At 35.5% G+C, this 27,527-nt stretch overlaps 1 protein-coding gene across 2 annotated transcripts in view; it reads left to right on the forward strand.

Moving 5' to 3' along the window:
* SLC41A2 (solute carrier family 41 member 2) overlaps positions 1-27,527 on the forward strand; it is a 128,721-nt gene that overhangs the window by 49,481 nt on the left and 51,713 nt on the right. For both annotated transcript variants that reach the window (XM_073788246.1, XM_019918735.3), the window contains exons 4-7: positions 6,721-6,792; positions 10,074-10,218; positions 13,715-13,861; positions 25,336-25,483. In XM_073788246.1, the coding sequence (XP_073644347.1) occupies positions 6,721-6,792; positions 10,074-10,218; positions 13,715-13,861; positions 25,336-25,483 (512 nt within the window). The remainder of the gene's footprint in view (positions 1-6,720; positions 6,793-10,073; positions 10,219-13,714; positions 13,862-25,335; positions 25,484-27,527) is intronic.

Raw genomic sequence — 27,527 nt, forward strand, 5'->3', positions numbered from 1 at the left:
GAACTGTTTCAATGAACTAGATATTTAGCTGTCTCCCTTCTTTGAAGCTTTATTGAGGTATAATTGACATACAAGAAACCACACAAATTCAGTCTTAATTTGATGAGTTTCAGTACACAGTATGTACCTGTGAAACCATCACCACAATCAAGACTGTGAACAGATGCATCACCCCTGTACATTCAGAAAGATATTAGGGTGTGTGTGTGTGTGTGTGTGTGTATGTGTGTGTGTGCACGCGTGTTTTAGTATATTGTTTTATTATCAAATATTTCAAGGGTGTAAAATTCTAATAAAGTGGTTGAGTGAAACTTCCCAGAGAATAACATTTACAAAATCTGGATAATAAATTATTTGCAGGCAATGGAAGGTGATCAAAAGCAGGTAGAAACTAGAGTTTACCCTTAAAGACCATAACTACAGTGGGTAAGAGTTGCAAAGTTTGTGGCTTGTTTTGCTTGATGGAATTCCCCAATCCTTGGGTCTCATGTGGTAGAAAACCCACAGTCTTACCAGCTTGAGGTGGCAAAGGTCAGGGAGTCTGGCAAATGAAAAAAAAGAAGAAGAAGAAAAGTAGGCAGAGATGTGAGAGGGTCCCATACTTGAAAGACAAACACACTGGCTAAAACTTATGAGTTTTTGCATTTTTGACTAAGTGCCTTCTGTTACTATGCCCAGCTATAGTGGCAGAAAATTGAAGTTTTGTTGGCTTGAATTATCAGATAACAGAGCTTGGAGGTGACAGAGCAGGTGGAAATTTATGGGGAAATCCCAGCAGCAGAGAACTGCAGAGAGGATGAGCCCCAAAATCTGAGTATTAATTCTCTCCAAATCTTTGGCTGACCATTAAACTACACAGGTGCAGGGGAGATCCCCAAAAGGCTGGACTAAAAGTTGGTAGCTGAAGGAACCAAGCAGAGATATGAGCTGCTCCACATTGTGGAAGAGACAACAGTTTGTAGTTTGAGTCTAGGCAAATTAACTGACTATTAGAAGGAAAATCCAGTTATCCTCAGAAGAACGTAGCATTATCCAGAGTTATTATAACATATTATTACACTGTCTAGTTTTCTACTGAAATCACTAGATGTGGAAAGAAACACAAAAGTGTGATTCATATTCAGTCAATGGAAAGTGACTCAAATTGGGCCTGGATGTTGGATTTAACAAAATCTTCCAAAACAACTAGTAGAAATATGTTCAAAGAACTAAAGGGAAAAAATGTTCAAAGAATTAAACAAACGTGTCTTAATGAGTGAATGTATCAGATTGGTGATAGCAGAAGAAAGAATTCATGAACTTGAAGATAGATCAATAGAAATTATTCAATATGAAAAATTTAGAGGAAAAAATTGAATAAATATAAATAAAGCCTTGGATATCTGACAATATAATGATGTTAAACATATATGTGATATATTGGTATACTAAATATGGTAAAATTTTAGTATTTGACAAAACCAGGTAGTGGGAATATAAATGTTATTTTTTAAAAACATAAAAGCAATTACTGCTGAATGAAATTATCTTTTTAAAATTAAACTTTATTGAAGTATAATTTACATGTAATAATATATGCCCATATTAAGCGTACAGTTTGATGAGTTTTGACAAATATATTAAATGTGTAACTATCACCACAAACAAGATATAGAATATTTCCCTCACCCCAAAAAGTTCCCTTATGCTCCTTTGTTGTTAATCCCACTGCCAGGTAATCCCTCTGGTCTCAGGTAATCACTGCCCTTTCAATCACTAGTTTAGGATTTCATATAAATAGTATCATAATTTTTCTCATTGATTATTCGAATAACAGTGTTTGCCAGGTTTCTCCATTATAAAGTTACATTTTACCTCTTGATATATTACTAAATAATCTGTAGGAAGGTACTTTGAGACTGCAGACATATCCTGTTACTTAACAAACTTTAGCCAATTATCTTAGCATATATTAATGATTTTTGTCTGAATCCATTTTTACATTGAAGGCTGCTGAATTGTCATTTTCTAACTGTTATTCCTTCTACATTTATTACTTAGCATTCTACTAAGGAAAAGATCTCCCTGTCTTTCTTATCTCCCTCTCTTCCTCCCTCCCTCTCTCTCTCCCTCCTCTCCCTTACCTCTATCTATCTATCTATCTATCTATCTATCTATCTATCCATCCATGCATCCATCCACCCACTCTCAGTATGGACTCAATAGACTCTTATTTTATTCAATGGGTCATAATCCATTACTGCTGTTATTCATTTTGATGCCCAGATTGTCTCAGATTTGGCTAGGGGGAAGCCCTTTCAAACTGGTTCCTGTGTTGTTTTGACATGCCCTTATTATGTTTTGAGTACTTTGTTACTTTCTGGCATAAGATATTCCAGGCTCATCTTATACTTCCCTGTCCCAGCCCTGGAACCAGCCATTTCTCTAAGGAGCCTGGTTTTAGTGGGGAATAGTATTTAGAGATTTTAGGCTTTTTAAGCTGAGTAGTTCCTTACTACTTCTAGATTCCACATTTCTGGTATTTTCTTCTATCATTTTAACTGATATTTTAAAGGACTTTATCCTTATTTATTTTATGTAATAAAGTTTAACATCATAACTACCCGAGAAGTACCATTTTCACTAACACTAATATTTTACAGGACTGTTTGCATATTTCTAAATTTGATTTGTGGTCTTCATGAGAGAGGTCATTTAGTCAAATCTTCATACTTTGTGCAAGACTGCCAGTGTGTCCTTCTAGACAGATGAGAGTCAACCTTAAATCAACCTTAAAACTTCAGAAGAGCAGATTTTACAGCCTCTGGGGAAAACGTACCAATAATCAGTGGCTAACACTCAAGGATTATATGCATTTTATGCTCACTTCTCTAAAGGGAAACATTTTTTTCCTAAAAGCCTTTCCCCACTTTCTTCCCATTTCTTTGTTTTCCTTCTACTCCTTCCACTTTTTTTTATTCTTCCTGTTATTCTCTTCCAAATGTTTAGTGTCTTACTGGATATAGGCCATTTTTTAGCTACGCTCCAGTTCCTTATATTTTTAGAGTGGTCTTAGTTTATATTAAGATTTTCATCTTAATACTCTTTGAATTTTAATGTTATTTATGTTGTAGGACCTACATTTAGACAAAAAGCTGAGATTATTTCTTTTTCTAGTTGCCAGTGTTTTAATTCACCAATTAATGTTTTTAAATAAAATTTCTCATTATACCAGTACTATTTTTTCAGTGATGAAAATTTGAAAAATTCCCTAAAGAACAAAGAAGAAAATAAAAATCATCCATAGACTCATCACCCAGAAATAACAATAGTTTTTTTGTAATATACCTATTTTTTGAGCTCAGACGTAGAGAATGGACTTGAGGACATGAGGAGGGGGAAGGGTAAGCTGGGATGAAGCAAGAGAATAGCATTGACATATATACACTACCAAATGTAAAACAGATAGCTAGTGGGAAGCAGCCGCATAGCACGGGGGATCAGTTCAGGTGCTTTGTGACCACCTAGAGGGGTGGGATAGGGAGGGTGGGAGGGAGGCGCAAGAGGCAAGAGATATGGGGATATATGTACATGTATAGCTGATTCACTTTGTTATACAGCAGAAACTAATGCAACATTGTAAAACAATTATACTCCAATAAAGATGTTTTAAAAAATTTAAAAATAAAGACTAATACTTCAGTGGAGACTTTCAGTGCCCTTGTTTCAAGTATTTACATATTAAATGTACATTTTCTAGTATCAGTTTTAGTAACTATATTTGTATATGTGTAACTATATTTGTGTGTATATAACAATTATAATAACACTATTTGTATTTATATTTCAAAGTCATCTCAACCCACTTTTATCTTTAGCCCCAGTAAATCTTGGGTCCTACCCGTAACTCATATACTTGAGGGTCAGACAAATAACATACACATTTATGGAGGGGAAGGGTGTAGGGATTATAAAAAGTAGAGACTGCAGACTCCACCTAAAGGCATTCAGATTCAGAAAGTTAAAACCACTGTGTTGGCCAAACAGAGCACATCTTCAGGCTGTTGGCTATCTCAGCTCTACTCTTTCCTAAAAGACTAGTTAGTATATCTGCAGAAATAGTGGCCTGGTTTCTGATACTTTAAGATAGATGTAATTTAAATAAATCTGGATTGCACAGAAGTCTTTATCAGATCTTGCCCTAATGTGCTTTATCACCTTCCAAGTTCTTAGTTTCTCTAGCTGAGCACCATCAGGTCAACTAATCTAATAAAAATAGATCCAACAGTGCTTCCCTGGTGGCGCAGTGGTTGAGAGTCCGCCTGCCGATGCAGGGGACACGGGTTCGTGCCCTGGTCCGGGAGGATCCCACATGCCGCGGAGCGGCTGGGCCCGTGAGCCATGGCCGCTGGGCCTGTGCATCCGGAGCCTGTGCTCCGCAACGGGAGAGGCCACAACAGTGAGAGGCCTGCGTACTGCAAAAAAAAAAAAAAATCCAGCAAAGGCCTTTAGATAGAACATTCATGCTTCTCCCTTGCTACTCTGAAAAAATATAGATAGTTCACATTAATCCTAGGCCCTGGACAGTAGGGTGGGTTAGCCCGCGTCTTGGTGCAGTTTTTACAAGTTGGAGGCAAGTAGGGTCGATTTTCTGTGTCTTGCCATACCCCACCCTAATGCCCATACCATAACTGTTTTTCCTAACTATGGAAATGGGTCAACATTTCTCTAGTTTTATTTTCTTTTTTAAATTCTTCTAAAAGTCTTTTCTTTGTAAAAAGTTATTGTTTGTGAATATATGCTACTTTTTAAATTTCACATCATAAATTATATTTCATAAATATGAAATATATTTTATTTCACATCATACATCAACTTGCTATTTATTATTTATCTTACACTAAAAGGATTACAGGTTCAGAGACTCCTAGACTGGAAGGGACTTAGAGATTGTGACCATCATCATTTATAATACAATTAACTGAATAGTGTGAAGTTGCTCTGTCAGTTGGGTTTGGTCAGGAAAACAGAGCCATGTTATGTATTGTGGTAATAAGGAGTTTAATAGACCAATCTGGGCTTACACAAATGTGGGAGAAGTTGAAGTAGGAGGATCAGAGAAACAACCTGAAGCACTGGAGTAGGGGAAGAAAGCCATGGGTGCGTTGTAGTCAAGAGATCTGGATGCTACTGTATCTGACCAATGAGACCTTCCAAAAATAATGGCCTCTCCTTCACTTTTGCCTTTCAAATCTTAGGCAAGTTCTTTTCACTGGCAGACTGTAAGCTGAAGCTCTAGAGAAGGGGATTTTGAGGCATGTCACTGCAGGCATCACTGGTAGTGATGATAGCAAGTGAATCTGGCACAGCTGCTTACCTAATTCATGGTGCTCATTCATTCTGTCATCTTCACCTTTCTTAATCTTTTCCTAGACCATGATGAATGTGTGTCTCCATTGATCATCAAGCAGTCATGGAGTCTTGACATCTTGTACTTTTTCACAGAATCATTTTGATTGCTTCCTATACCTACAGACATCTTTCTAAAAGTTATAAAAAAAGTAATTTCTCTCATATCTATTTCTTGAACACTAAACCCGAGATAGGTTCACTCTTTAAACATTGCTTGTACCTTGTTCACTAGAGCAGAGACTCAGGTTGCTAGAGCTGCAAACACAAATTTTATCAATAATTTAGACTTTCAGGCTTAGGAAGGAAATAATACAAGTAAAGACAGCAGGAATAATTATTCTGAAACACTGAGAAATCTTAATATGTGCATTTGCTTGATACTTTGAGACTACAGTTGAGAGTGAAGTTAGAGAATAGAATGTTTTCCAGATTGATACAGGAAGTGCTGATGTAGCACTTAACCTGTTGGTTTGAAGCCAGTGAACTAAACTCTAGTTTGTCCATGGTTAACTACCCATAAATAATTACCCTTATATATCTCCCACTTTACCCATTCATCTGTCTTCAGTGAACAACCATATAATGAGTAATTGAAACCTGGCTTAGTATATTTTTAATGATTATTGCTTTCCAAATGTCTGCATTAGAAAAACTTATCAGTTTGGGATATACCTTTTTTGAATCCTAAGTGGTTGAGAAGTATGATTTGCCTTACAGAGCAATTGAATATGTGAATAATAATATTATTTTTTGGAGGCTCTTCTTTGATTTAGCCAACAGATGTATACATTTTAATAGTGAAGTACATTATCAAAATTCACATGTGAACTGAATGAATTTTTTATTGATAACAATTTTAGTCATGACTCAAATATAAATTATGTACATGTGAATGATTTATTTATATCTGGGTTTTTTTGTCAATAACTCTTGAAATTACATAAGTTTCATGATGTGGAATTAAACGCTAGCAGCTAAAAATTATGTAATTATTTATGTTAGGCCTCAGTAGACAAAATTTGGCATGTTAGTATGACACTTGATGTTAGTTGTAAAATAACATCAGAGGGCAGGTAGATAGTACTAACTGGCCCACTAGTTCTTATGAGCTAGTAATTAAGTTAAAAAAATTTTTTTTCTAAATGTCCCAGGCCAGCTGCGTGTGAGATGCAAGACTTGTAGGGAATTTAAAATTATATTTAACGTGCAATGTGAGCTCATCGAGTATACGAAAGGATTATTTTTGGCTTTAAGACGTCATGTGCTGTTTAAACAGAGTACAGAGCATGTGGATTATTCAGTGATGCATGAAACTGTCCATCTTAACAGGTAAATATTGGGAAGATGGATTCACCCATTGAAAAGTGGAACTTAATAATTGGCAACTTGGCTTTAAAACAGGTAAGTGATACATATATTTGTTTACAGATCTTGAGCTTTACCTGTAAGAATGGAATAAATGTTAGTGCTCTTAAGTCTACCATTTAATTGTTTCAGGGGACCTAAAATAATAATTGGGTACTATGAACCAGTGATAGAATCAATGGATACCCATGGCTTCTGAAAGTTTTCTTTTCCTAGAAACTGATCAGATTCTTCTAAATATGAAAAATGTATGACATGCAAAATATAGAATAAATATATGAAATCTCTTCTACCATAAGTATATAATAGAGCCAGAATTTGAGTTAATATCTGTACAAATAAATATTTAGCACTTCATGGCTTAGGTGCTGTTTTTCTACTTTGATTTTTTTAAAAGTAAATCCTCTATTTAATTAAACTCAGCTTTTTAAATATATTATGGTAAGATGTTTGTTTAAGCTGAATTTTCCTTAATTTGTTAATGTTATCAGTGTTAATATAAATGAGCACATTAAATTGTCAATTACATATACATGAATTATATATAGATTACCTACAGTTCTTTCTAATCTCAGGGGAATATCTCTTTCTCTCCCACTACCCTCTCCTATACCCAAGACACAAGACTGCAGCCCCCTAGCACCTCTTTAGCAAGTGCAAGCTTAGGAAATGCTCACTAATTTTAATGTTAGTTCAACTAGGACATAATGTTGAGAACATGTGGCAAACAATTTATTTCATGTAATGTTCAAAGACAAAGAAATAAAGGAAATTTTGGAATATAGGCTTTAAAAAAATATCTGTGCAACTACTTCTAAGATCACAGGGTTAGAAATAAGAAAATCTGGTATCTAATCTCAGCTCTAACATTAACTAGCTATATAACCTTTGTTAACGTAACCTTTCTGTGCTTAATTTTCCTCTTCTTTTCCACAGTATTGCACTAGAGACATGCATGATCCTTTCAACTCAAAACTGTAGGAATCTATGCTGGAGTAATAACCAAAATATCTAACAACCAGTAGACAACTATAAATTAATATATAAATTAAAAATTGAAAATATATTCCATTTTTTTCTTTAAATACCCTAAACTCTTACTAAGTTATATGAATTGTACTATAAATTATTCATCAAGTTATTCTAATAATTTTCCATCTCTGCTTTTAATTTTTCCTTTCACTCTTAGTCTCCACCCTTCCCTTGTCATCCTCTCTCCCCACAACTGTTGGTCAGGATGGGAGCCAGTGATGGCCGGGGATTCACTGATCCTAGTTGCCACAGCCTGAAGTCTGTGTCTTTGTCTCACTCCACCAAGGATGCATGAGAAACAGGGAACCCCACACAGGCCCATCAGGACATAGTCGGTGCCAGCCAGTGAGGCAGCAACTGGTTGGAGCCCAGTTACCTGTGGACAGAAGCAGAGGGGAGAAGAAAACAAGGTCAGGTGGGGGGTGGTGGTTGTGCTATCTCTGAAGCTTTATCCGCTAAAGCTCGTGAGGGAGTAGATGGCGTGGGGGAGGGGCATGGGATGGGTTAGCAGTGTTCCTTCGACTAGAGGCTAGTTATGGAGGGTAGAGGTGGGGAGTGATGGAAAGGACAGAGGAGGCTTATGCTGGCATTAGCTGGGGTGTGTTCTTCTGACTATTAAATAGGATCCCAAGCAGACGATCTGTCACAGATTTCTTCACAATTGTACACAGTGGCCACCTCAAACTGTCCATAAATTGTCAAATAAAGCAAAGTTCCCAATCCCACTGAAGAATCATTACCTCACCAGGAGGGATGTGCCTTGCGCTCACATGTATTTATGGCTCCTGTTAACTTCCCCAGCTACTCCTTAACCCAGACTCTGCTCTCCTCTTGCGTACAACGGGGCATTTCCTTTGCAGGTTTACAGAATAGGACTTATTTATCTCAGGTGTGTGTGTGTGTGTGTGTGTGTGTGTGTGTGTGCGCGTGCACGCGCGCGCATATGCTGTAAGTCTTACATAGGCTCCCTAGCTCTGTATTTCATTTCCAAGAAGTAAAGCACTATATTTTATTTCTAAGAAAAACCTTGGAATCACAGTGCTAGAATTTAAATTATTGATTAATTTTATTTCTTTTACATACCATATTATTTACTAACGAGTAAGAGAATGCCGAAGTATCTTAGCAACTGGTACAACCATAATGGTGCTTACAGCTTGACTCTCAGCTCTGAATCTGCTGTAATGAAAGATGTGGGGCTGGAATCCAGGATATCTGGACTTGCTGGCCCAGGCTTTTCCATTAATTTGCTCTATGACAAGATCAGACTACTTGGGTTTTTCACCTGGAGCCCTGGGTTCCAGTACATGGATTGGCTTCAGAAGAGTCTAAGCACCCAGAAGTTCTACTCAAAATATTGAATGCATCTGTGTTTTCGCGGAGGGAAGAATCTATAAAATTTTTGCCAAATTGTCAAAGGAGTCTATGACACAAACACAGTTAAGAATCAGTGAACTGGAGATTCCTTCAGGGTTTCTTTTAGTTCTGGCATTCGACTAATAGAATTCTAAAAGTAGTTGCCTTTTTTTTTTTTTTCCTGAGGGTTGCTTTGTGCCACCACTGTGGGAAGTACTTTATATATTTATGTAATTCATTTAAATATCAAAATAACCCTTTCATGTTCGATATGATCATTATCATTTTTCAGATTAGGAGCTAAGGTTTCTATAGCACTAATCACAATTGTGACTATTTGTGAGGTTATTTTTTAATGTCTGTCCCTCCCATTGACCAAGAGCTCTGTGAGGGCAGGAAATAAATCTATTTTGACCACTGTTGTAGCCCAGCACTAAGCATAGCACCTTATACATAGTAGATCCTAAATTAATGCTTGTTGGATTAATAAATTTAAATAGCTTGCCACAAGATTAAGTGGTATAGCTAGGAATCAAACTCTTATCATTTGATTGTAGAATCCAATCTTTTGCCAATACTGTGTCTAGAGTCAGACTTCAGTTATGTGGACTGGGTACTTTTCAGTCTTAAGGTTGGTATTTTTTTAGGTGATCTGTGGGTTACACCATCAAAGTCACTTAGGGTGCTTGTTAAAAATAGATTCCTAGATCCCATTCCATACCTACTGCTGCCAGATCAGGGCACTTTGAGAACCCATCACCTTAGGGAATAGTAAAATAAAATACAGTAGCTTCTTCAAAAGGTAAGGCAGCTCAATGACCATATATAATACTTTCTTCTGACTCCTTGTATGCATATTTACATCATAAAATAAAAAATGCATTTTCAAAATGAATAATTCTGTTGGATTTTATTAAAACTTTTTTAAGGTTCAAGCAACAGTAGTTGGCTTTCTAGCAGCTGTGGCAGCAATTATATTGGGCTGGATTCCAGAGGGAAAATACTATCTTGATCATTCCATACTTTTGTGCTCTAGCAGTGTAGCAACTGCCTTCATTGCATCTCTTCTGCAGGGTAAGTAAATTTATAAATGTCTACTCTATAATATTTTACTTTCTAATTATTTATTTTCCATGTTAACTATTTTTATTTAAATGGTACTTGTTCATTATAAAAAACAGAGAAAAGTTATCTACAAACTTTTTAAATAGATTATTTCAGATATATTTATATATATTATATGTAATCCTTAGTATAGAGCAAGCTTTCTGAGGTTGTGTCCCAGCTTTAGGTCCCCTGGTGCAGCTCCCGGACAAGATCAGGAAAATAGTCTAGATATTCATTTGTTTCTGTAATTTAAATTAATTGAGAATCTCCTGTCTGGAAATCGTGCAGAGGATTTACCAGCTTGTCATTTGAGTAACAAGTATTCCAGGAATTCTGAGTTTTAAAAGCAGTCCCTCTGGGTTTCCCTGGTGGTGCAGTGGTTAAGAATCCACCTGCCAATGCGGGGGACACTGGTTCGAGCCCTGGTCCAGGAACATCCCACATGCTGCGGAGCAACTAAGCCTGTGCGCCACAACTACTGAGCCTGCGCTCTAGAGCCCGCGCGCCACAGCTACTGAAGACTGTGCGCCTAGAGCCCATGCTCCGCAACAAGAGAAGCCACCGCAATGAGAAGCCCATGCACCACAACGAAGAGTAGCCCCACTCACGGCAGCTAGAGAAAGCCCGCGTGCAGCAACGAAGACCCAACACAGCCAAAAATAAATAAATAATTTTTTTTTTTAAAAAAAAAGCAGTCCCTCTTGAAATTTTTTAAAGTTTCAGATTTCAAAAAAATTCCTTTACTGTTTCTGTGGCAATACAAGTATAACCATATGCTTAACACAGCATATTGTTGGCTATAGAATGTTAAAGAGCCAGAAGGTTTTAACGTTTAACTACATTATAATTTTTTTAGTTGGGATATCATTCTTTATATTGATTTATTAATATCAACTTTACACTAGAGAACTAGCTTATTATGGAACAGTAATCATAAAGACTTGGTAATTTTTATTTTATAATTGCCATCTTCTCATTTTAGATCACCAGCAAGGTTAAAAATGGAACACTCTACTGTCAGGTGATCATACAACAAAGCTAACTTTTTCGGCTAGGTTCTGGTAATTTAGAAACTCTTATTAAAATTAAGACCTGACTACCAAAATATTTTCAAGCATTTTATTTTAGTACTTAAATTGTACCAGGGGTAGTTTCTTGTCTTTATAATAGAATTACTAGAATTGAATGGTGTTAACACTGGTGAAAGCATAGTGAAGTTATGCTATTGGGAAACTAATTTCTGGTAAAAAAAAAAGTGTTAAAGCATTAGCACTCTGTTTCTTTAGGCTCATTTGCTTCTGTTTTCTCTCTAATATTGTTTCATTTAGAAAAAATTGTTTAAAACTTTTCAGACTAACAAGTATTTGTATTGCCTGTGATTTTTAAAACCATAAAAATTCAGATTTTTAAAATATATTTGTTAGCCTTCTTACTTTTAATAATGTGTGTTCTAATTTTATGATAATCTGACCTTTATATATGTAGAGCAGATACTATTGACCACCTTTTGTAGGTGAGAAAACTGACTTAGGTAAGGTGACTTGTCCAATTTCATCAACTTGTTCACAGAAAAATCATAATTAAAACCCATTTCCTGCCTCCCAGCTCTTTCCACTGGTCCATAATGGCAAAATATTTGTTTTCCGCTGAAAAGTTATACACAGAATTCTTTCATAGGAGAACTTTCCACATTGATCTTTAAATGTGCTGATTTTGAAAAAAAAATTTATATGATCACATCTTGACTGATTATTGTATAATATGTTTAAGTTTTTTTCCTGCTATTGTTTTTTTCTGTTTACAATGATATTATGGGAAAGGTAAGTCCATAGATTGAAAAAGCCTACAGAATATAAGACGTGAGATGTTGAACAAAACTTCTACTTTCAATAATTTGGCTTTACGGGGTATTAGAAAAAACAGTTACTTACAAGCTATGTGACCTTATGCAAGAATTTAAACCTACTCCTAGGACCTCAGTTTTATTATCTATAAAGTGAGTATGTTAGAATAAAATCATTTAGAGTCATTTTCAGTCTAAAAATGCAGTGAGATTCTGGTTTTTGTCTGTAGCCATATTTAGGCTTCCATATTGATTTATGGTTAGCACATAAATGAACTAATCTTAAATATCCTCTGCCCTGCATCCTCTTAAATGTGTTGGCATGAGAAAATCTATATAATCGGGTATGGCTGTAATGCTATCATTTTTCTCCCATTTTTGTATTCAAGAATATAAGGAGGGCTTCCCTGGTGGCGCAGTGGTTGAGAGTCTGCCTGCCAATGCAGGGGACACGGGTTCGAGCCCGGTCTGGGAGGCTCCCACATGCCGCGGAGCAATCAGGCCCGTGAGCCACAACTACTGAGCCTGCGTGTCTGGAGCCTGTGCTCCGCAACAAGAGAGGCCGCGATAATGAGACGCCCGCGCACCACGATGAAGAGTGGCCCCCGCTTGCCACAACAGGAGAAAGCCCTTGCACAGAAATGAAGACCCAACACAGCCATAAATAAATAAATTTAAAAAAAAAAAAAAAGAATATAAGGATTTAAAAGTATAAGTACACAGTCACATTTTCATCTTCTGTTGTTATAGGTTCATAGACAGAAACTTGGGGTTTAAAGAATATCCTTTACAAAGACTGCTTCTTGTATTCTGGCCTTCAGTGTTCAAAATTTAATTACTTCCCTCTTCTTAATACTTCAACACTCTTTAATAATAAAATGAAGCAAGCATTTCTGGCTACCACTATGTAAACAAATCTGGTTTTGTTGGCCTTCTTCCCAATTGCTATGTGTATAAATATGACTCACCTATTTATTTATTTTAAATTTATTTATTTTTGGCTACATTGGGTCTTCGTTGTCATGCACAGGCTTCTCATTGCGGTGGCTTCTCTTGATGCGGAGCATGGGCTCTAGGTGCGCGAGCTTCAGTAGTTGTTGCTCTCAGGCTCAGTAGTTGTGGTGCATGGGCTTCATTGCTCCACGGCATGTGGGATCTTCCCAGACCAGGGCTTACACCCGTGTCTCCTGCGTTGGCAGGTGGATTCTTAACCGCTGTGCCACCAGGGAAGTCCTTAAGTATGACTCACCTTTCTTTGACATTTTCATACTTTACTTGAGGGTTAAAATAAAATCTTTGACTTTGATACACATGAATACATTACATCTAAGACATGCATGTTACTAAATTTGGAACTTTAATGTTATTTTACAGTAGCTCTTCAGGTCTCTAAATGCAGCATTGAACTTCTCAGATCTTTTGTGATCCCCACTTGGAATTTGTTGAAAGACATTTTGCCAAAGCATTCAAGTAAAATGTTTTGTTTGCTTTAGTCAGCTTATCTAAGCAGTCTAACCGGAAGTGATACACTCTTTGTCTAGCCTATGTATTTCAATATTTCGGGGGATTGATTTTCTTTAAATTATAGCAGAAAAAGTAATGAGCTTTATTTTTTTCTAGGAATTATAATGGTTGGGGTTATCGTTGGTTCAAAGAAGACTGGGATAAATCCCGATAATGTTGCTACACCCATTGCTGCTAGTTTTGGCGACCTTATAACTCTTGCCATATTAGCTTGGATAAGTCAGGGTTTGTACTCCTGTCTTGGTAAGTTGACTTGAAATTAACTATAATGCATTATTCAAAGTCTCTTTAAATAAATATTGTTGCAGCAATGTCATGACTCCGTGGTGGCCTTCATCTGTGTTAGAACTGTAGTTGAGGCTGATTAGAACAATAACTGTTACTTGTTGTACACCTACTATGTGTTGTGGTTCTCACATATTTTTCTCTTCTTAAAGAGTTTAAAACTCAAAAGATAAGGATTATCATTTCTAATTTCAGATGAGAAAACTGAGGATCATAAAGGTTATGTGTGTTACCCACTGGTGGTAGGAAGGTTGAACACAGATCTGTCATAGTCTATGAATTCTGCCCTTTCCTCTGAATGTGTAGCCACTGATGGGTCAACCCACAGGATTCTGATATGTGTGTTGCACTGTTATCTCAAAACATAAGGTTATGGTGGAGTTTGAAATTTAGTGATTTTTCCACCTTTCAGAAACCAACGTGGCAATTAATACTAACAACCAAAAATCACCATGAAAATGAGCCTGAGTGCTGTGTGAATTTGGAGTCATCTTATATATGTGATTCCTGATAATAGTAATAGGGTATTTAGAGAATGTAATGGATGGTTTTAATGCAAATTTATACTGTGTGGCTATTGTCAATGTAGATGTATATGATTTGTGAGCATAGGTTTAGTGCTAAAAGTTGGTTGTAGTTTCCTCTTTTTTGATGCCAAATTTTTAAAAAATTAAAAGAAAACAGAAACCCACAGTAATACAAAAAAAAAAGAAGAGCGAGAGAGACAGGGAGAAAGAGAGAGAGAGTTTATAAGCCAAGCCAGAAGCAAACATTTAATCACATATCCTCATATATTTTCATGGATTCTAGACAGATTTATGGTATACTTTAGAATAAATCTAAAGTATATTTGGTTTGTAGAAGTAAGAGTCTCAGATAAATGTTTTTGAACTAAAGAGAGGGCTTTAACCTGTCAAAGGCAGTCATTTTCTACTACTTTTGGAGATATCAAGAGAAGTTTCATGTAGTATATAAAATTACCATAAATTATTTAATGACATAAAAACAATACTCATTAAGACTTGATATGTATGTTAAAGGAAAATTCTCATATAGAAGATAAGATGTGTCTAGTTGAAGTAAGGTGGAAGACAGTAAATGATCAATGGCCCAAATGTAAGATCTTGTTCCCATAAAAAAGAAAAGTGTATTATTTGCAGACTTGGGTACTTAAATTACCATGATGTCAGCTGCCTGCCAAATACCAGGATGTCTCCACAAGTTGAAGCCATTGAAGAATGTTACCATAATAAATATGACAATTGTTATAATGATACAGACTATTACGATATTCCATAAGATAAATCAACTTCTGAGGAATTTATTTTTAAAAATTACACAAGTGATAAACTCCTTATAAAAGACTTAACATAATGTGTTATTCTCTAAAGCTTTCAATATTTTGAGTGTTACAGATGATATATTAGTAGTTTAACTAGATCAGGAAATTTGAAAAGTGAAATGTAATGAGACCATAATTTTGTAAAATAATTTTATTATTAAATATTGCTTAGCCTTTTCTAGGCCTTTACTTGTCTTCTGAAAGTTGACTCAAAGTAATTCAAGATGAACTAATTAAAACAGGGTCTTTTACATTTCATCTGTATCATTTGTTTCCCTAAAATTATATTTTTTAATGGGCTACTGATTGATTCCTAAGTTAATTTAAAGGTGTTTCTGAAGTGCCAGTTTTGGATTTCTACAATAAAGTGTTTGCATTTTGAGCACTAGGGGGCCTCATAGGACCAGCAGTTGGAAGCCTCTTATTGGAGGTATTCAGAACAGAGAGATTAGGCATGGGCATATTTAAATTCCAAGATCCCATTCATCCTGCTGAGTGGGATGCCTAGCTCTTGGAGACAGAGTTCAATTCCTGAACTATATTGGAAATACTTAGCTGTCTTTAGAGATAAAAAGAGGATTTCATGGCAGCCATACACTTTGGTTATAAATAGAGGCCATGAATTATGTGGCTCTCAAAGAATTGGACATTGAGAAAAGTCTCACTTAACTCCTCACGTAGAGCTTTGGATATTCAGAAATGACTGAACAGCTCCGCTGGCGTTCTGTTAGCTTCGGTACAAGCTCACTCTACATTCATTCAGTGTGCTACCTTTCTTTCACTCCTGATAAAACGTGCTGATTTCTGATATCTGAAGTAAATATGGAATTCCCCCCTTCTCACCTCTCCAGTTCTCCAAAAAAGGACAAAAGAAACAAAGCTTTGTTTACGGTTACTGACTTTATTTTTGTAGTCACCCTGAGAGGAAGTCTTTATTGCTTAGTGAACAAGGTTAAAGTTTTAACTTGGTGTTCAGGCCTCCTGGAGTCTTCCTTCTCAAGCTCCTGCCTGCTCCTCCCTTTCTTGTACCTCTTGCCTTTCTTGTACTCCAGCCAAACTCAGCCATTTACTGATTCTCATACGCCACCTGTGATTTTTGTCTTTTCTTTCTTATGTCATTCCCCTCCTCCATGAAGGCCAGTCAGAATCCTCATTTTTCAAAACTAAATTCATATATTTCCCTAATCTTAGGTAATTTTTTCTCCTCTGAATTCCTATAGCACTTTATTGACACTTCTCTTAAGTCATTCTTTATATTTGGCCAGTCATTATAGCTTTTTAAGTAAATGTAGTATCTTCCCTTATGATGGTATAAGCCTCTTGAGGACAAAACTGTGTCTTTATTTTATTTATTTGTTTTGTTGACTCCATAGTGCCATATACATAGTGGATGTTAAATAAATAGCACTTCACCAAATGTTTTATTCCTTTTGAAAGCTATCCAATTAATGTGAATAGAAATTATTTAGGAAGTGGTATATGTATGGAAAATGAAGGAGAGTTATGCCTCTAAATGACTTTGCCACAGTACCTGTCCAATAACATAATAAATTGTAATGAAAAAAATGATCCTTTCAATGAGGACATAGTATTAGGAAAATAGAGTATACTGCCTTAGCAGAAAGTATTTAGACATTAGTATCACCATAAAAAAATAAAAATGGCAACATGTGGCTAGAAAAAATCTATTTCAAATGAAAATAGAAGAGGAAGGACTTCCTTGGTGGTCCAGTGGTTAAGACTTCAACTTCCAATGCAGGGGACACAGGTTCAATCTCTGGTTGGGGAGCTAAGATCCCACATGACTCACAGCCAAAAAACCAAAACATAAAGCAGAAGCAATATTCTAACAAATTCAATAAAGACTTTAAAGAAAAAAATGGTCCATATCAAAAAAAAAATCTTAAAAAAAAAAAGAAAATAGAAGAGGAAATAGAAAGTCAGTTTGGAGAGTAATCTAAGCTCTAGATTATGATATGCTTAGGTATGACTTGTAGAGAAAGTATAAAGGCATTTATTCATCCATATGGTAATCTTTAAACATGTAGTTATTTTTAAAACTATTATAAGGATCTAACGTTGGGCCAGTAACTGAAATACCTGTACACAATGATTGTTGCCTTTTCTTTTTCTTGTATGCATAATTTTAAGAGGATTTTAAAGACTCTTTTTCAATTTTTTATAACTACATGGCTATGTAATTCTTGTATGTACATGATATATACTGATTTGAAAAATTATCAGCTTTTCTCTCTTTAGGCAAGATCTGAGAAGCAAAATGTTGATTCATTTCTCATTCCTCAAGGTTAACTTTAAAAAGATGGCCTAAGAAGCAATAAGCTCTAAGAGCAATAACAGTCTGCCTCAGATTGTTACTTGGGTCCTGTGGAGACTAACAGGGATATTTACAAAACATTCTAGAGTATCACTGCCTTGATGTGGTGATGTAAGTAGAATGTAAAATTATCGTGCATGTCACTCTTCTACAGAGTTCTGTAGCACCGTATGATCTCAGTTTAGAGTGATTCCTAGAAGGTCAGTCTAGTGAGGAAATTCTGATGGTTATTATAAAGGGCATTTTAAAAAGTGTTTACAACTTTCCATGCCCATTGCTTTCTTGTTTGCACACAAACAGCCAATATATAAAAATGTCACTCATAGCAGCTACATATTTCAGAAGAATTTAGGGTGAAAATAATGAATGCTATTAATGAAATTATGTAACAGCAGTTACAAAATGCCACCAACAATCTAGATAAATGTGAAAGCCATGAATCAAAAAGATGGCAGTTATGTTTCGCAGTTAAGTGGAATCATAGCAGTTTGAACCACTTTAGCCGTGTTAATCCTTACCTTTCTGTAGTTTACCTGTATCATGGAATCAGTACCGAGGTACACAGACATTAATTAGGCTTAAAATTCTACAGTTTTATCTATAGTCCTGTATTCGTTTCCATTGCTGCTGTAACAAATTACCACAGCCTTGTGGCTTAAAACAACAGTAATTAATTTTCGTACAGTTCTGGAGGTCAAAGCCCAAAATGAGTTTGTTATTCAGGGCTAAAATGAAGGTGTCGGCAGGGCTCGTTCCTTCTGGAGGTTTCAGGGGGAATCGTTCCTTAACTTGTTTCATTTTCTGGTAGCCGCTAGCATTCCTTGGCTTGCAGCCACATTACTGATCTCTGCTTCTGTGGTCACATTATTTTGTCTTCTGTAGTCAAATTCCTGTCTACTTCCTGCCTATAAGTACACACCTGTGATTACTTTAGGGCTTACTCAAATAATCCAGGATAATCTCCCTATTTCAAAATCTTTGACTTAATCACATCTGCAAAGCCCCTTTTTGCCATATAAGGTAACATTCCCTGGTTCTGGAGATTAGGATGTGGATGTCTTTGAGGACCATTATTCATCCTACCACATTACACAAGATGATATCCCCAGAAATTAATACAAAATATTATTTTGACTAGGGTCATTTAAATGTATTAAAAAGGGTCATTTAATTTAGAAGGCAAACACTTTTAGGTTTTGATATTAATGCAGAAGTTCATGGTTGGCTTTTAATCAACCAGTTTCCCTCACTGATTGTGTCATCAGTGGTTTTCTAAAAGTAATTCTTTAATTATCTATAAAACACCAATATATCCTAAAAAGAGGAATATTTTAGCACCTTTCTCTTTTTGTATATTTGTAATTTCCACCTAACTATTGGATTAGAATTTAGCCAGGGAAAAGGTAAGAGGGTCCTATACAATTAAACATACGATTTAATTTGGTGGGAGTGGGCATGTTAGATTTGCAGGAAATTGAATACATTTGCAGTAAATCATTTTAGATATTTTGATTTTACCATGGTTTTCCCATTCTTTTTTTTTAATGTTAAAAAATTTTATTTGGAGATAATTTTAAACTTATAGAATAGTTGCAAAAATAAAATAGTACAAAAAACCCTGTATACCCTGTACCCATGTTCACCAAATGTTAACATTTTACTCCATTTACTTTATCTTTTATTCTGTCCATCTGTCTGTATGAATATATGTATGTTCTTTATATTTTATAACGTTGACATTTTTAAAGAGTATAGTACCCCCTCCTTTTTTTTCATTGTGGGAATTTTAAAAAATTGAGATATAATTCAATTACATCATACAATTCACCTTTTAAAAGTGCACAATTCCGTAGTTTTGGCATAGTTATAAGATTGTGAAACCTATTATCTCATTCCAGAACATTTTCATCACCCCAAAAAGAAACTTTAGCAGTCACTCCCCATTCCACCCTCCCCCCAGCACTGGCAACCACTAATCTAGTTTCTGTCTTTGCCTATTTTAGACATTTCAAAAAATGGAATCATATAATATGTGACCTTTTATATCCAGTTTCCTTCAATTAGTACGTTTTCAAGGTTCATGCTTTAGCATAAATCAGTTCTGAATACCATGCAGTACTGAATAATATTTCATTGTATGGGTTAATAATATGGCTGACTAATATTCCATTGTATGGATATATCACATTTTGTTTATCCATTTACCATTAGTCGGACATTTGGGTTGCACCCACTTTTTGGCTGTTATGAATAATGCTGCTTTGAACATTGTCATACATGTTTTTGTGTGAACGTATGTTTTCAACTCTATTGGTATATACCTAGGAGTGGAATTTCTAGATCATATGATAACTCTTTAACTTTTTGAGGAACTGCCCACTCATTATTTTTTATTTCTTTCCTGAGAAATTTTTCCCCCTCTTTGACAATCCAGGGCAATGATTCTGGAGTTAGGATGGTGAGCGTTTTCTTCAACTTAAGATGTCCTTCCAGAGATGTGATGTTGAGAATAAATTAAAAGCCTGGCATGGTGCTCCTCTCTTTACCTGAAGATGAAAATACTAAGACAACCTAGCAGAATAGTTCTTTTCAGTTGTGTTTAGTGGGTTTTAATGCTTTTAGTTTGCTGTTTGAGTCTATAAAGAGATTGTTGGTAACCTTAGTTGTTTTAGGAGGTAAGAATGCTTCCTAATTGGAATGTTATTTATCCCTATCTAATGGTTTAGCAAAGAGAACTGGAAATCCATCCAATAAAAGTTTCTTCATGTTTTAAAAAAGCTATGGAGAAAATGACTCTATATGTAGCACTAGTTATGTCCCTTTAAATGGAAGGAAATATTTAAATGAATTTTGTTAGCACAATTATTTTGAAGATGTGTTGGCAAATCCAGCTAAAACCATGAGTGTAAAATTTGTTTGGGTATTATTTTAATATTTATAGTAATTGTTCCTACCTGATTTGAAAAAAATTGAGTTTCTATTTAATTTAAACATCTTAATCATAGGTGAGGAGATTTTTAAATATGTTAAAATGATAAAATATAAAATTCAGTCCAAGAGAAGGGTGTGAATAACAGTTGAAGAATTTTGTGAGACATCAGAAAAATTTAGTGACATTTAACTTAAATCTAAGGCTGTAGGCTACAAAGACTGTGAGATCAACTCTGTGTTTAAGTTATGAATTCCCTACCATACAAAATGTGTATTAGAGTCCTTGAGAAAAATGCAGGAATGTCCTGGCTGAGATGTCTGACAATAAGAAAAGCTCGATCAGCTAAAATGATATTACCAAAAATGTCTTGGGATGATGCAACTGTTTCAAGAATGGGTAGGCAACTTTTAACCCTAGGGAGATTTAAAACTAAGTATAAAAATATTTGAGAATCAAATTTATGGTATGAATGATTTTATGGTAAAGAGGCAGTACACATTTTTAAATATACTTGTTACTTAGCCCATTACAGTAACATGCCAGTCTTCTGATTCCATTTTAAAAGTAATGATTATGTAATTAATTTATTCTTGTGATTGTTAAATAGAAATCTTACCAAATTTATATACATTGCATGAATATTTATGAAAACATAAGACTCACCATATTTGTGCATATAATTTATTAGATTTAGAAAGGTTACTTTAAGTACTAGGAAACTTTTGTGAGATAAGTGAAATGTCTAAAGTAAATAGAATATTTCCTGGTATTTAACTAGGTTTATAAATGCAACCAAATATAATTTCAAACTCTTAAAAATAATTTTTGATTGGATGTTAGACATTGTGAATGTAATGTTAAGTGCTTGACTGTTTTTTCCTTACAGAGTATTTGTTCTGCTTTTTGCTTTTTTTAAAAGATTGAAGTATAGTTAATTTACAGTGTTGTGTTAGTTTCAAGTGTACAGCAAAGTGATTGTTATACATATACATACATACATACATATATATATATACTCTTTTTCAGATTCTCTTCCATTATAGGTTATTACAAGATATTGAGTATAGTTTCCAGTGCTATACAGTAGGTCTTTGTTGTTTGCCTGTTTTATATATAATAGTGTGTATATGTTAATCCCAAACTCCTAATTTATCTCTCCCCCCATCCCCCCACCCCTCTCCCCCTCCATCCCCCCACCCCTCCCCCCTCCATCCCCTTTGGTAACCATAAGTTTGTTTCCTGTGTCTGTGAGTCTATTTATGTTTTGTAAATAAGTTCATTTGTATCATTTTTTTAGATTCCACATATAAGTGATATAGTATGATATTTGTCTTTCTCTGACTTACTTCACTTAGTATAATAATCTCTAGATCCATCCACGTTGCTGCAAATGACATTATATCATTCTTTTTATGGTTGAATAATATTCCATTGCATATCTTCTTTATCCATTCATCTGTTGATGGACATTTAGGTTGATTCCTTGTCTTGGCTATTGTAAATAGTACTGCAATGAACATTGAGGGTGCATGTACCTGTTCGAATTATGGTTTTCTCCAGATATATGCCCAGGAGTGGGATTGCTGGATCATGTGGTAACTCTATTTTTAGTTTTTTAAGGAACCTCCATACTATTCTCTATAGTGGCTGTACCAATTTACATTCCCACCAACAGTGTAGGAGGGTTCCTGGTTCTCCACACCCTCTCCAGCATTTATTATTTGTAGACTTTTTAATAATGGCCATTCTGACTGGTGTGAGGTGATAACTCATTGTAGTTTTGATTTGCATTTCTCTAATAATTAGCGATGTTGGGCATTTTTTCATGTGCCTGTTGACCATTTGTATGTCTTCTTTGGAGGAATGTTTATTTAGGTCTTCTAACTATATTTTGATTGGGTTGTTTGTTTTTTGGATATTAAGCTATACGAGCTGTTTGTATATTTTGGAAATTAATCCCTTGTCAGTCACATCATTTGCAAATATTTTCTCCCATTCTGTGGGTTGTCTTTTTGTTTTGTTTATGGTTTCCTTTGCTGTGCAAAACCTTTTAAATTTAATGGGTCCCATTTGTTTATTTTTGTTTTTGTTTCCATTACTCTAGGAGACAGATCCAAAAAAATATTGCTGCAATTTATGTCAAAGAGTGTTCTGCCTACATTTTCCTCTAGGAGATTTATAGTATCCAGTCTTACATTTAGGTCTTTAATCCATTTGAATTTGTTTTTGTATGTGGTGTTAGAGAATGTTCTAATTTCATTCTTTTACATGTAGCTGTCCACTTTTCCCAGCACCACTTATTGAAGAGACTGTCTCTTCTCTATTGTATGTTCTTGCCTCCTTTGTTGTAAATTAATTGACCATAAGTGCATGTTTTTATTTCTGGGCTTTCTATTCTGTTCCATTGATCTATACGTCTGTTTTTGTGCTGGAACCATACTGTTTTGATTACTGTAGCTTTGTAGTATAGTCTGAAGTCAGGGAGTGTGATTTTTCCAGCTTTGTTCTTCTTTCTCAGGATTGCTTTGGCTATTTGGGGTCTTTTCTGTTTCCATACAAATTAAAAAAAATTTTGTTCTAGTTCTGTGGAAAATGCTATTGGTAATTTGATAGGGATTGTGTTGAATCTGTAGATTGCCTTGGGTGGCATGCTCATTTTAAAAGTATTGATTCTTCCAATCCAAGAATACAGTATATTTTTCCATCTGTTTGTGTCGTCTTCAGTTTCTTTCATCAGCATCTTACAGTTTTCATGGACCTTTTTCTTGTAGGCAGCTGTTTGTGGATTAGTTTGAGCCTTACAGGGCTTGGTTTTAAGCTTCACTGGACTAGATCTAGCTGTGATCATATAGTGGCTAGTACCCTGCATTGTGGAATAGATCTAGAGTAGACATTACAATAGGGCTAGCCCTACTACTAAGAAGTATCCCTTCTTTGGTCTCCACTGAATGTTCTCAGTTTTCAAAGAGGCGCTCCTATCTAGGGGGTTAGATCTCAAATGACTTCTAGCCCTTTGTACACTCTGGGAATTTTTTTAGTTTACAAATCCCCAATTGTCTTGGCTTAGCCTTGTGGAATTCACCCTATGCATGCATGGCTTGGTATTCAGTTTGCAAGCTCCCTCTCTAATAGCTTCCTCTTCTCCAGTGTTCTTCCCTGTAAATTCCTGCTGCCTTAGACTCACTCTGCTGAAATTCTCCCTTCCTGAGCTGTGGTCTGGAATGTGCCTTTAGTCAGAAAGCTCAGGCTATTGTAGGGCTTATCTCATTTCTTTCCCCTCTCTCAGGGATCACAGTCCTGCAATACCAGTTGTCAGTGTCTGAAAACATTTTACTATCTATCTATCTACATATATTTATAAATCTTCTAGTAATTTCCAAAAGCACATTTCAGATTTTGCTCAGAGATGGCATACATCATGTCTACAAAGCTAGACAAATAGCCAAGCCCAAAGTCAATAAGCTTTCCTAAACTCAATAGGAAAGCATTAACAAGAATGGGGAGAGAATGAATAATTATGATCAAGTAAGGCAATCTACCACAGAGAGGTATAAAAAAATATCCTGGCACTCTGTTATCTGAGTATATCACAAGTAGAAAGATGCTAATAACAATGGCAATGATGATTATGTTGCTAGTAAGTGTTCAGTAAATGTTAACTATGTGCCTGGGTGCTATTCTAGTTAAATTACATGTGTTAATTCTCTTAAGACTCACAATAACCCCATGAAATAGTTATAATAATTTTTATCATTTTATAGATAAGGAAATTTAAATTTATAGAAGTTAAATTTCTTCTTTTTAAATTTTATTTATTTTTTTATACAGGAGGTTCTTATTAGTTATCTATTTTATACAATATTAGTGTATATATGTCAATCCCAATCTCCCAATTCATCCCATACCACCAGCCCCCACCACTTTCCCCTCTTGGTGTCCATACGTTTGTTCTCTACATCTGTGTCTCTATTTCTGCCCTGCAAACCAGTTCATCTGTACCATTTTTCTAGGTTCCACATATATGCGTTAATATACGATATTTGTTTTTCTTTTTAGAAGTTAAATTTCTCGTCCAAGGTAAGTTGTAACATCAGATGTGAAACTAAGTAGTCTGGCCAAACTCTGGTTTGCATATTTTTGCATATTAAAGGTTCTGAGTAATTTTGCAGTGAAGAAATCTGTTTATTAAACCTAGTATTTCAATTTCATTTTGGATATTGGAACACTATTCAGAATTAGGAGGATATCTATTATCAATTCATTGGCCAATATTCCATGGAATGCTTGTGCTATAAGATCCTGATGGGTAAAAACAATGTCCTATTAGACTTTATAGTTTGGAGTTAAGAGCACTAACTTCAGTGTCAGACAGATGTCATTTTCTCCCAATTCTTGCTGTTTCTTAGTGGTGTTCTTAAGCTCCTAAGCCTCAGTTTCTTCATAAGGTAGGAATGAGTTTCTACCTCATACTTGTGAGGACAATTAAGTGAGACAATGAACATAAAGCATTTAGCACAATATTTGGAAAATGGTAGGAGCCAAGTAATGTTAGATTTTTTACTGTTGTTACTCTTGTTATTATTACTGTTGTTGTTCACATCTAGGTCACATAACTATTTCAATAAATGTTGAATTAATGTGTTAGCTTTCAGTTACATTATTTAACATTTTTACCTTATCTATAGTTTTCAATTTGTTTGAAATTTATAGAAAGTATATAGCATGAGTGTGTTTGATAACATATCTTCTGGTAAACTTTTAATACTTACATTTGCTATATGGTTATAAGAGAGATTGAAATGTTGTCTCTTTTTGAATTTTAGAGACCTATTACTACATTCCTCCATTAGTTGGTGTCTTTTTCTTGGCTCTAACTCCTATCTGGATTATAATAGCTGCCAAACATCCAGCCACAAGGACGGTTCTGCACTCAGGCTGGGAGCCTGTGATAACAGCTATGGTTATAAGTAGGTTAGTATTAAAGTGTGTGTTTGTGCGTGCGTGTGGGGGGCAGTTATTCTATATGCATGTATCTATGTATATATTAAAACAAACCAATTGCCTGTTTTTATTTCTTAGGTCAATCATTTTATACAGTCGGTTCTTTATTATCCCAAGTAATAGGGATATAGTGACAAGAGTTATTGAAATCAGTGGATGTATGGAACCTCATTTGCTACCAGTTTCAAACTTTTCCCCAACCAAATCCTTACCAGATTGATGATTAAAATTTAGTGGTGTTTGTCTTTGTCTGTGTGAGTTTTAACCTGACAAGGACATCACTTATTTTGAACAGTAAGTGCTCGGATAAGTATCAGAAAACCTTAGAAATGTACATACCATTTGACTATGCCACTTCTAGGACTCCGACAGGACTTAAAGATATAATTATGGGTCTATGCAAGTGATTAAGTTGTAAGGATCTTCATCACAGTGGAATGTTTAATAACAAAAGAGAGAGAGAGAACACCTTAGATGTCTAGCAATCAGATGTTGATTGAATAAATTGTGGCATAGTCACAAAATGAAATATTAGTCAGCCATCAAGAGTAGCATTGCAACATTCCTTTGATGTGGAAAGGTGTTCATTATACATTTGGTGAAAGGAGAAAGCTAGAAAAGAATATGAATTTCCTATTAAAGATGGTAGATTGACACGTTTATCTTCTTCCTTATTGAAGCTATTAAAATGACAGTAAAAGAATAAAAAAGCTGTACAACCACAAAAACAGAAGGGGAGCAGAGAGGAAAGTAGGTGAAAGATTTACCAAAATCAGTAAGATAGGAATCGGTTCTGTGGTTGTTAACTGAACTATCAGAATGAAAAAAGCTAAAACCTAACTGCCTGCAGGACAAGGGGACACCGATAAGAAGCAAGCTGAACTGAGCCTCAGAAACCCCAAAAGGTGGAGGATTTAGAGACACTAAGAACTTCTGAAAGCTGAAATGAAGGGGATTGGTTGAAAGTTAAAGTAAGAAGCAATTAGAACCTAAAAGCCCTTTGCTAGCTTGACCACCCAGGTGACTGCCTCCTCCCATTCTATAGAAGACAAGAATTAACCCTGGAGAGGGTAAATCATAGAGCCTCTGGATTTAGAATCACCTGCACCAGTGAGGCTGTGGATTAAACACTGTATAAAAAACAAGAATTAAGGAAAAGTCTACATGCTGAACAATGAAAACCCGATCCCACTTTTCTCATAGAATGCTGGCACTCTGGCTTTTACCCCCAGGCAAAAAATTAGATAATTCCTTTCTGGGGAAGCTCATCAGCTCAAAAGAAAAACCTGCAAAAACTGACCCTGTGGATCCTTTAGTGAAAGAGCTACATGCCCATCTGATCATTCTTCAGTGAGGCCCGCCTGCTGACAAGTTCTGCGCTTGTGCACAGAGAGCTCCAGATATGCTTTGCAGTATCCCTTAAGGAGGAGCAGACAGTAAACGGTCGCCAGACATTTGGTTAAGGCTTTTAACATGACAGAGACAAAAACAAAAACAAAAACGTTCCCCCAAAATTGCAGGCATAGTTGAAAAGTCTCCAAAAACGATCACCAGTATCCTCAGAGAAATTAGAGAAGTTATGGCATCTATAATGTAAGAACAGAATTTTCTAATAAGGAGGATTTGAAAAATTGGAAGAGCTCTTGGGAATATAAAAATGTATAAATAGTAGAAACAAAAAGAATCAGAAGAAAAATCTTGAGGGTAGAGTTGAGGAACTATCCTGGAAAGTAGACCAGAAAGCAAAGAGGTGGACAATCGGAGCAAACAATAAGGAGAGGAAATTATCAAAGAAATAATACAAGAAAATTCCCCAGAATTGAAGAACATGGGCTTCCAGATTTAAAAGGCCCCCTGAGTACCTCGCACAATGAGTAGGAGGGACCCCAAGCAAAGCACATTATCATAAATCCCAAAAGCTTCCAGAGAGGAAAGTCCAGTTGCATATAAGGGATTGGGAATTGGAATGATGTCCAGCTGCAACACCAAGTGATTCCCTCACAATTCTGAGGGA

Source organism: Tursiops truncatus, chromosome 11 (genome assembly GCF_011762595.2).
Source record: "Tursiops truncatus isolate mTurTru1 chromosome 11, mTurTru1.mat.Y, whole genome shotgun sequence".
Lineage (NCBI taxonomy): Eukaryota > Metazoa > Chordata > Mammalia > Artiodactyla > Delphinidae > Tursiops > Tursiops truncatus.